The 9,255-nt window shown below is 47.9% G+C and overlaps 1 protein-coding gene across 2 annotated transcripts; it reads left to right on the forward strand.

Moving 5' to 3' along the window:
* The first annotated feature begins 1,845 nt into the window (after positions 1-1,845).
* Positions 1,846-7,931, forward strand: EIF4H (eukaryotic translation initiation factor 4H). 2 transcript variants are annotated; one of them, XM_032947243.2, is made up of 6 exons: positions 1,846-2,003; positions 3,232-3,458; positions 4,137-4,201; positions 4,372-4,468; positions 5,517-5,825; positions 6,688-7,931. In XM_032947243.2, the coding sequence occupies exons 1-6, from the start codon at positions 1,945-1,947 to the stop codon at positions 6,840-6,842; spliced, it is 912 nt and encodes a 303-aa protein (XP_032803134.2). In that variant the 5' UTR covers positions 1,846-1,944; the 3' UTR covers positions 6,843-7,931. The 2 variants fall into 2 exon arrangements, with proteins under 2 accessions (XP_032803134.2, XP_032803135.2); XM_032947244.2 differs by having other exon boundaries at positions 4,372-4,438.
* The last annotated feature ends 1,324 nt before the right edge of the window (positions 7,932-9,255 follow it).

The following is a 9,255-nucleotide window of genomic DNA, read 5'->3' on the forward strand; positions in this document are numbered from 1 at the left end:
TCACGTAGAATGAGAATAAAATAATAAATTGATAAAATAAAATAACACAATAATATTCTCACGACGTTTCGGCCACAACACAAGTGGCCTTCATCAGGTGAAGGGGACGAGATATTTAAATTAGATATTTAAATTAGTGCAAGAGGTTTTTTTGTGTGTGTGTAAGGGATAGTTTACTATGGTCAAACATGTTCTCGGGATTATCATTGGAACGTTAAGTAGAAATTGTAGTATTTGGCTGTTGAAAAGGAATTGTTTATATCTATCGCTTAGGATAGTAACATTGAATAGGCATTTCGATTTAAAGTTTTCGTGACTGCAAGGATTCATCTTCTTTGGTTCTTTCGGTAAAGTCACCACCACGTAGAATGAGAATAAAATAATAAAATAAAACAATACAATACTCACGGCCGAAACGTCGTGAGAATTTTATTGTTTTATTTCATTATTTTATTCTCATTCTACGTGACTTTAACCGAAAGAACCAAAGAAGATTCAATAAGCACGTAAGGATAACATTTCTTTCCCACTATTCAATAACTCGTGTTTCGTTATACACTGTCTCCTTTGTAATGTCTGTTTTGTCTATTCAGGTGTTTTGTTGTTGTACTTACTGTCCTGTCCCATTTGTTACATGTCAATGTCACCATCTGTGGTCGCTATACTCTGTCCCGTCTCTCTAATTTTCTTGTTTGTGCTATTGCAGTGAATTGTCTTCTTTGTTTTGAATACCTGGCAACACCTTATCAGTGCCCTTATTACAGACCGATTCTGACCTTATTGATCACCCCCGTGCCCCCTTATAAATCTCAACGTTCATCCTACAAAGTCCCATCCACAAGGGAGAAACACAAAAAAAATTTACACAATTTTTTTTATTCACTAAATTTCCCTGTACAAGAATATGAGAAAACCGTATGGGTTGCTAGGTATGATTAAGTTTAATCTGTGTTCTCTCCTCCTGTAAGTTCTCTCATTTGCATTGCGTTGTTTGTTCAATGTGGACTGTGACATCTGCACTAATATCATGCCACCCTGTCTCATCTGCACCAATAGTTACTCATTTAATTAACGTACCGAAGAACCAATTTTTTTTTATACAATTGAAATGAAGCTATTATAATCACACAATTTGCAAATATTTAAAAATATACATTATTACCATACGAATAATATTTCTAAGTATGTTTGATTAATTGGCAACTAAGATAACTGCTCACTTTGTTGAGCTATCATTTGTGGCCAGGTCGCTTATGAAAAATAAGTTAAAACCTCAGTGGACTTAACCTGCTAAAATAAAATAAAAAATAGTTTTGTTTTTCGATTTAAAGCTTTCGTGACTGCAGAGATTCATATTCTTGGTTCTTTCGGTAAAGTTACATAGAAGGGAAATAATACAATAATAAAAATAAAACATTATTAAAAACCAAGAATATATAGCTTAGTTTCATTGGTAAAATTGTGTTTCATTGGTAAAAAGTGTTTTGTTTACCTTTCCTATACTTTGCACTCCCATCCTGTGTTTTTTATTGTTTGTTGCTGTAAAGTTCTAACCCGTCATCCCCCTTTACTGGACATCTGTGAAAAAAGAGCTTTATAGCTCATCGGATTCCTCCAGAATAAATATATTTCGATGATTCTGATACGGCTGAGACACTTGGCAAATACCTAATTGCAATTTTATTTTCCATAATAGTTTTTTTATATATATATGGGTTACATCGCGTAAATCTAAATGTGTCGTTTAACCCGCCACCACCCGACGCAGCTAAAAAATTGTGTTTTAAGTCAGGCACCTGCGCGCTCGTCTCGCGGTGGCCACCCCTACCCGGGGTGTGGGGGGGGGTGGAGTGGGGTCCTCGGCCAGGCCACGTGGTCTCGCCAGGTCTCTCCGCCTCCTGCTCCTCACCCCATTTTTGTTTCCACTCCGTGTCCGCGCCGAGCATGGCGGACTTTGACGACTACGGCGACCGAGCCTACAGCAGCTTCGGCGGAGGCAGAGGGTGCGCACATAGCGCGGATCGCCGCCTCGAAACGCGCGAGAGCGGCGCGGCCGCGCGCGGGCGGGCCGCCGTAGAAGGAAGGGGGGGGGGGGGGTGCGCTGCGGCCTCGGCCTACGCGCGTGCGGCCCCCCGTTTCTTTCCTGGAAATTTCGCCGGCTCAGGAGTCGCTGGTGCCGGCCGATGTACTCAGGCCGATGACCCCGCCACCCATCCTCGGCCACTCGTCGCCTCCCATACCTTTTGCCCTCTCGCCTCCCCAGCCGCTATCTTGAGCCTCTCGTGCACCTTGCATCTACCATTCATTCATCTCGTGCCCTCGTCCATGTTGCGACTCGCCACCTACACGCGTGATATTTCATTGCACGCGGTTTGGGAGTTGTGTTGAAAGCGATTGGGGGGGGGGAGGTGTGCGGTGTATATGGTTGTCCGCCGGGTATGTAGCAGTGTGCGCGGCTGTGTGGAGTACTTCTTGGGCATGAGGGGAAGGTGTCGTGCATCGATGTGCGAGGGGGGGGAGGTGGTAGCCGTGCGGCGTTGGTGCAGCAGGGTGTTGCTGCGAGAAATGTCTCGCTCCGTCACTAATCCCGTCGCACCGGGCGTATCGCAGTGGCACCAAACTGCGTCAAAAAAAGTGGCGAGCGCCGATTGTCATGTAATTTATATAGTGTATTTATATAGTGTGCGGTTTTCATTTTGATTCCGCGCGACTTTTGTTGATCGGTTTGCTCGACCTTAAGCAGCGGTGTCTTGAGCCCGGCGCGCATTGCAGATAACGGATTATTTAACCGGGCAGCGCCTTTTTCGGATGGTGCCATCATCACCCTCACGGTACCTCAACCTCGTGGCCTCTCCCTCTCTCGCCCCGTTCACGCATTTGCCCTGAACAAATCAACCATCACCCGTTCCCGTTAAGAGGTCGTGTTCCGTTAGTCAACCGGCGTCGAAATATTCATCATTGCGGTTGAATTGTTTGCATTCATTGGTAAAAAAAAAACGTTTCCGAAATGTAAGATGCACGTGACCCCCCCCCCCTTGTTTCAAAGTAAAAGAAAAATACTTTATGGTGCGTCGTATAATCTGGTATGTGTGTGCGAGGGAGAACACATTTCTGCGACGGTTGTTGTGGGGGGGCGGGTGGCCGCATCATTTTAATCTGTAAAATTCGTCGATTAATAAATAATATAGTGTTGACCACCACTGCCTTTGCACGCACTCCTGACGTTAACAGGTATGGCGATCGGCGAGGAGGTAGGGGAGGAGGAGGAGGCGGCGGCGGCCCTGGTGGTAGGGATGGGCCGCGGCGACAGAAGGATCTACCCACGGAGCCCCCGTACACCGCGTACGTGGGAAACCTGCCCTTCAACACAGTGCAGGGGGACATCGACCAGATCTTCCAGGACCTGCGTGTCCGCAGCATTCGCCTCGTACGCGATCGGGACACTGATAAGTTCAAAGGTGAGTGAGGGTTCAAAGGTGAGTGGGGGTTCAATTGTGAGCGAGGGGCTGGGGGTTTCGCGTGTCACCCAGCAAGACAGACATGGGATAATTCTACAATACAGAGAAAAGGGACAGATACATTTTTGATTCCTTGGTTCTTTCCTTAAAGTCGTGTAGATATTTACCTTGGAACTGGGTGCAGTGGCCAAATATTACACCTGCAGTGTGAAGGCCACTGCTTAGAGGTGGAACGTTTTTCGGCGTTGTATAATGTAAGCATGTAACGATGCCCTCGATCCATTGACTATAATGGATTAAATGCTTGAATGCATCGAGTCGTGCGCTTGTGAGTATAGATTATTTGCGATCGTGAAGATTACATACAAATGATATGACACTGTCACGTTAAGTTAATGTGAGAGAAGAAAACTTGGGAAAAAAACCCACAATAAAAAGGCAAATAATTATCGAGTTAAATCACGATTCCCCCGGATTGTGTCAATCATATCTCTTGGGTAGGTGGGTGGGTGAATTATTCTATTGGGAGGAATGACAAATTGATGCTTGTGCCATTTAAAGTAGTAAAAATCTTTCATCAGATAACCTGAAAGTTGGTGTCGGGTATTGTGCGATTAGTAAGTGTTTGAGACATGCTGTAGGTTCGCAGAGTGACCGATTGTATCCTCCGTGCTGCAGGATTTTGTTACGTGGAGTTTGATGACATTGAATCCCTGCAGGAAGCCCTGACCTACGATGGAGCGGTGAGTCCGTCCAGCGACGAGTCCACTTCATGTTATACTCCGGTCACAACACCGATATCTGGCGAGTTTGTATTTTAAAAATGCTCCTTTTTACATTTCTTGTTTTGTTTAGACTCTTGAGTTAATCCATGCTGTGATGCACTGTCACTGCCCACACTGGTTCTCCGTAGCTCTTCATGGACCGGTCTCTGAGGATTGACGTGGCCGAAGGCCGCAAGCAAGAGAAAGGAAACTTTGGTGGGTTCAGAGGTGGTCGTGAAGACAGAGGTATGCACAGTCCGCACTCAGCCCGTGCTTTTTGACCAAATTTTAAATAAAACCACCATCACACCTGCTAAACCAACATCTCGGGCAGAGCATGTGTTTGGCACAAGTGTGGTGTAAATTCGGTAAAAATTCAATGACAGGATAAGAGAGGCCAATTCAGTAGATGAGTCTGATGTAAAGTTCAATCGTTGCACAAAATATATTGGTATTGGTTTCATGTTTTGGTGCAAATCGCATCGGCAGCTTAATTTGTGTGAAATCAATTTAATCAGTCCCATCAGTTGTTAACTCAATTGGAAAACGGGTGAGAGCAATTTGAAATATATTTATTTTATGAGGAGGACCTCTGTTTGGCTCGTTTACAACCGTCATAGTCGCCGGGACCAGGACCAGTATCAAGCTGGAATCGGCCAGCACGTTTATATTCACCTTTTAGCGGCAGTGCACTGGTGGAGTGGCTCTGTCCTACGTCGTTCTCATAAGCGGCAGCGTCCTATTAATTGGTTGAGACGGTGGAGGCAGTGCCACCAAACACCCGAGCTCGTCCCTGTTGCTTATGGGAGTGCACAGGAGGATCGAACAGCCGTGAATGGGGCTTTGGGGTGTATGGTGTGACCTCAACGTGGCCCCTGAACAGTTAATTACATTTACCTAGTCATGAATACAATAGTCATCGGCATAATCGTTAACACAGTCGTTAGTAATATGATTAACAGATTAAATACCATGAGTGTCGCGGTGTGGCTAATGTCACACGCCACCTGCATTGCAGCACGCGCTGCCTCACGGTGATGTCACCGTGCCCTGCCGTGGCTGACGTGAACTTGGCACCGTTTGAGGGCCCAGGAATCAGAGCTCGTGGCCGCGCGGCCCTGGGCCTGGCTGCTACGGTTGGTCTGAATGAGCCTCGTGTCGAATGGCTTTGGTCGACCAAAAATCTTCCTTCAGCCTCTCCTTGCTCTCGCAGCTGACAAATTTGCCTTCCGTCTTGCTCGGCGAATTAATTAATGCGCGGTAATCTCGTGCATCCACGCACCATTTAACGAAGGTGTCCGAGATGACGGCTTTGGCGGCGGCGGCGGTGGCGGCGGCGGCAGCTTTGGAGGCAGCTGGGGTGCCGGTGCCGGAGCCGGACCCCCTCGCGATGGCGCGCGAGGCATGGGCATGGGGATGAGTGGCGGTGCCCGGGGAAGGCCCAGCGACAGGCGTGACGGACCCCCCGGAAGCTTCATCGGCGGCGGCGGTGTCGGCGGCGTTGGCGGCGGCGGCGTTGGCGGCGCCGGCCCCCCACCACGCAGGGGCGAAGGACCCCCGCCTCGCGGAGGCGCCAGCTTCGACTTCCGGGAGCCCACCGAGGGTGAGTACGACCACGCATAGCATTGGTCGCAAAAGTGGGGGAGGGGGGGGCGACGGAGGTGCTCCTGTGGATCGGACCTCGCGCTTTGGAGCGATCCTCTGGTGTGATTTTGGGTTCTGCGTTGTCGTCCGCCATGTCAAATCCAAAAACACATCAGACATCTATACAACACATCTGTGAAAAGTGAGCGATGCTTTAATGATCAAAGACGGACAGAGTTGAGCCTGGTTTATATTTATATGGGAGACTACCTAGGACTATAAGGTGTTGTAGGCCTGGGTCGCAAAATAGCCAGTAGATGGCAATATGGTGATGTATTGAATGTATGTACAGGACAGAGTTTTGTTACCCAATTGTATGTGTGGCTTTGCGTTGTCTATGATAGTTTCCTCCCACATGCCACACGCGCATTAATGGGATTGGTCATAACATTCACATGCAAAACCCTCCTGAAAAGGTTTCAAGACTGAGGCTTTTCCTGGGTAATGTACATCATGCTGCTCGTTACGGCATATAATTCTGCTGGCCAGTGTTTGCAATTGAATGATAAAAAAGCTATGTTTTGAAAAATTTCCTTTCAATGGCAGCATAAACCCCCATATATCAGGCAGTAAAACAAAAAACCCGATATTTGAAAGAGCTACTTGCGCAACTCGCATAATTAGTTGGTTTTGGCGCCATCGGAAAGCGCGGTCTGCATTTGCAGTGACTGCATGCGCATTGCACCTCTGTATAACGCACCGGGAGCTTTTTGGCAAACCCCAGCGGTCCGATGAGATCCTCGCTCGGCCATCCGTCTCTCACTCGCCCCCCTCGTCTGTCCCACTTCCTCCCCACCCCTCCCTTCACGATGCCATCACAGAGGAGCGAGCGCAGAGGCCGAGGCTGCAGCTGAAGCCGCGCACCGTGGCCGTGCCACTGAACCAGGTGGCCAACCCGCAGTCGTCCATCTTCGGAGGTGCACGTCCACGCGAGGAGAAGCCTAGCGAGGAGAAGCCAGAGGCGGAGGAAAACTGATGTTTGCCGTCGTAACTCACTCGCGCGTCCTCACGCCCATCGTCCCTTCATGGCAGCATCCTTACAGCCACCCAAACCCACCCAGCGCCACCCAGCCCCCTCTTCCTGACCCCCCCCCCCCGACCCACCACCCCCTTCCTCTCCCCGACATCGGCAGTCGTTCTTAGCCTCGACGCAAATTATCCCTCGTTCAGAGCGGAGGATTTCCCTTTTTTTCTTGCTTAAAGAAGAGAAAACTTTTAAAAAAACACTCGATCAAATGAAATTAAAAAAAGCAGCTGATCCTAAAGCAGTCGGTGAATCAATTTACCTTAATCAACACTCTCCCTGTCGCTGCCATTGTGGTTTAAACATGTGGTGTATAATGGTGGCGTACGTCTTGTAAAAAAAAGAAATACAAAAGAAAAAAACCCAATAAGGTTATTAATAGTAATATTAATACGTACTCCAGTGTTAGTGTGAACTGGGGAGGGGGGTGACTTCAGTCACTGTCATTCACAAACCTGCCTGTCTTCACCCCTCCTGCCAAACAGAGCTTTGGAAGTTATAATGGCAATGATTGATAGTGGGACTTAATTTCTGCAGATTATGTAGAAGAAGAAGAAAAAAGCGCAGCCCGCTGTTGGCAATTTCCTTTCGTTTAGTCGCTGCTTCGTTAAAGACAGTTGACGGGAACGGTGCAGGCAGTGTTCAACTAAAGGTTGCTTTCTCTCGCGAATTGAACGTGCACAGGCTTAAAAGTGCATGGGCATTCACAAGATACATCACTAAACTGTGTTGCTGCAGTAGAACTGGAGGCAAAGTTCTCGCCCTCAGCATGGCGGTTTAGTGCTGCATGGCAAGACAATATAAGCGTGATTATTTTTTTTCTTTGCCTCAGTTCCCCTTCTTTACCCTGCCCTTTAAAGTCACCGTCTACCCTCTCGCCCCTCCTTACCTCCCCCACCACCACCGCGAAACCCTCCACCGGTGCACTATGTGCCGATGACGACATACCTTGCCGTTAATAGATTTTTAGAACTGCTTGCATTGGTGTGCCGTTTTAAGAATTGATTTCAAATAAACTTTGTTTTTTTTTAACCAAACGCATTTACAAACTCATCCCGCCATAATGCTGTCACCTTGCCAATCAAAAGCTGGCATCCGGAGGGGGGCGGGTGGGGGGTGACCGCACGATTTATCGCTGTGGAAACCTCACCTGGCGAGGCGGTGGCGAGCCATCACGATCCTAGTTCATAGAAATAAAGGGGGCAGGTGTGGGGAGGGGAGGGGCATCATTGATTCAACTTAAAGTGGTTCTGTTATAGCAATAGCGAAGCAGCTCCTTTGCAGAGCCTGTCCAAGGTCATGTAAGGATGTATTATTATTATTTTGTAATTGGCTACCGCACTGCATCACCACATGTGACCCGTCGATGGATTGCCATTTGAGCTGCGGGTGTGTCCGATGTGTGGAGGGGGGCACCGCGAGACTTGCTGCTCTATCGATGAAGTGGGGTGCGATCGTGTGCGCCGTCGCTGCATGCGTTGTCGTACGGGCGGGCAGCAGTGGCACCCAGCCGAGTACCGATGTAGCCGCCGATGAACTGCTGTGGAAGACGTGGATTTGGAGTTCTGTTCTTTGGCTCTAGGGTTACCAATAAAACAACTTAAAAAAAAAACCCCGGCTGAGCTGTGATTTGCACATCGCCTGACCAGCCCCGTGCGCTATTTGTACCTCTAGGTGGCTGTATTGCAAAGTCTGGCGGTGCCGTGTTGCAAGGTGGAAGATGTTCATTTGGATATCTTGAAAAGCAATTCATATTACCCCGTGGCTTGAGAATAGCCTATGTGGAACATGTAAGGAGACACCACACAACTTGAGATCCTTTCAAGTAATTGTTTTTATCCGTGAGGGAGCCCTGCACATTTCCACATGCCCTGGCCACACACACACATTCTTTCCATAGCAAACCAATATACTCGATCTAATATTTCGCCAACGGGAAAAAGCATAATATGATTTTTTATTTATGGTGTAGTCATTGATGACTGTGCTGAGACCGTGAACTTGCTATTTTTGACCTGATGTAATCACATGGCGACCCAGCATACCGGGACATGAGCAATCATCTGACACCACAGAGTAATTTGGGCTTCATCTTCCCAATGCTCTTTGACCCCCCCGCTTTACAATAAAAAAGAGGCAACACTGCACTGGGGTTAAGTGTCTAAATAGTTCCACCTGTGACCTATAAACACCAACAGTGGATTCAGTCGCGAATCACCCACCCGTAAAATGACCCCAAAGTTTAATGTCCTTGCACCGTAAATCTTGCGTCGATTCGGTTGGACTGTCGCCCGGTTATAAAGTTCACATAGTTGTGCATGGCCCAAGCAAGATTGGGACGAGCTTGTTTTAAACATCCACCGTT

Source organism: Petromyzon marinus, chromosome 5 (genome assembly GCF_048934315.1).
Source record: "Petromyzon marinus isolate PM22_M1 ecotype Great Lakes invasive population chromosome 5, UKy_Petmar_22M1.pri1.0, whole genome shotgun sequence".
Taxonomy (NCBI): domain Eukaryota; kingdom Metazoa; phylum Chordata; class Hyperoartia; order Petromyzontiformes; family Petromyzontidae; genus Petromyzon; species Petromyzon marinus.

What these genes read in the sequence shown, in the direction of transcription:
- EIF4H (XM_032947243.2), top strand. Translation starts at nt 1,945, where the DNA reads ATGGCGGACTTTGACGACTACGGCGACCGAGCCTACAGCAGCTTCGGC. An exon ending in GGACACTGATAAGTTCAAAG is followed by an intron (nt 3,459 to 4,136) that starts GTGAGTGAGGGT and finishes TCCGTGCTGCAG; the next exon opens with GATTTTGTTACGTGGAGTTT. An exon ending in AGGTGGTCGTGAAGACAGAG is followed by an intron (nt 4,469 to 5,516) that starts GTATGCACAGTC and finishes CATTTAACGAAG; the next exon opens with GTGTCCGAGATGACGGCTTT.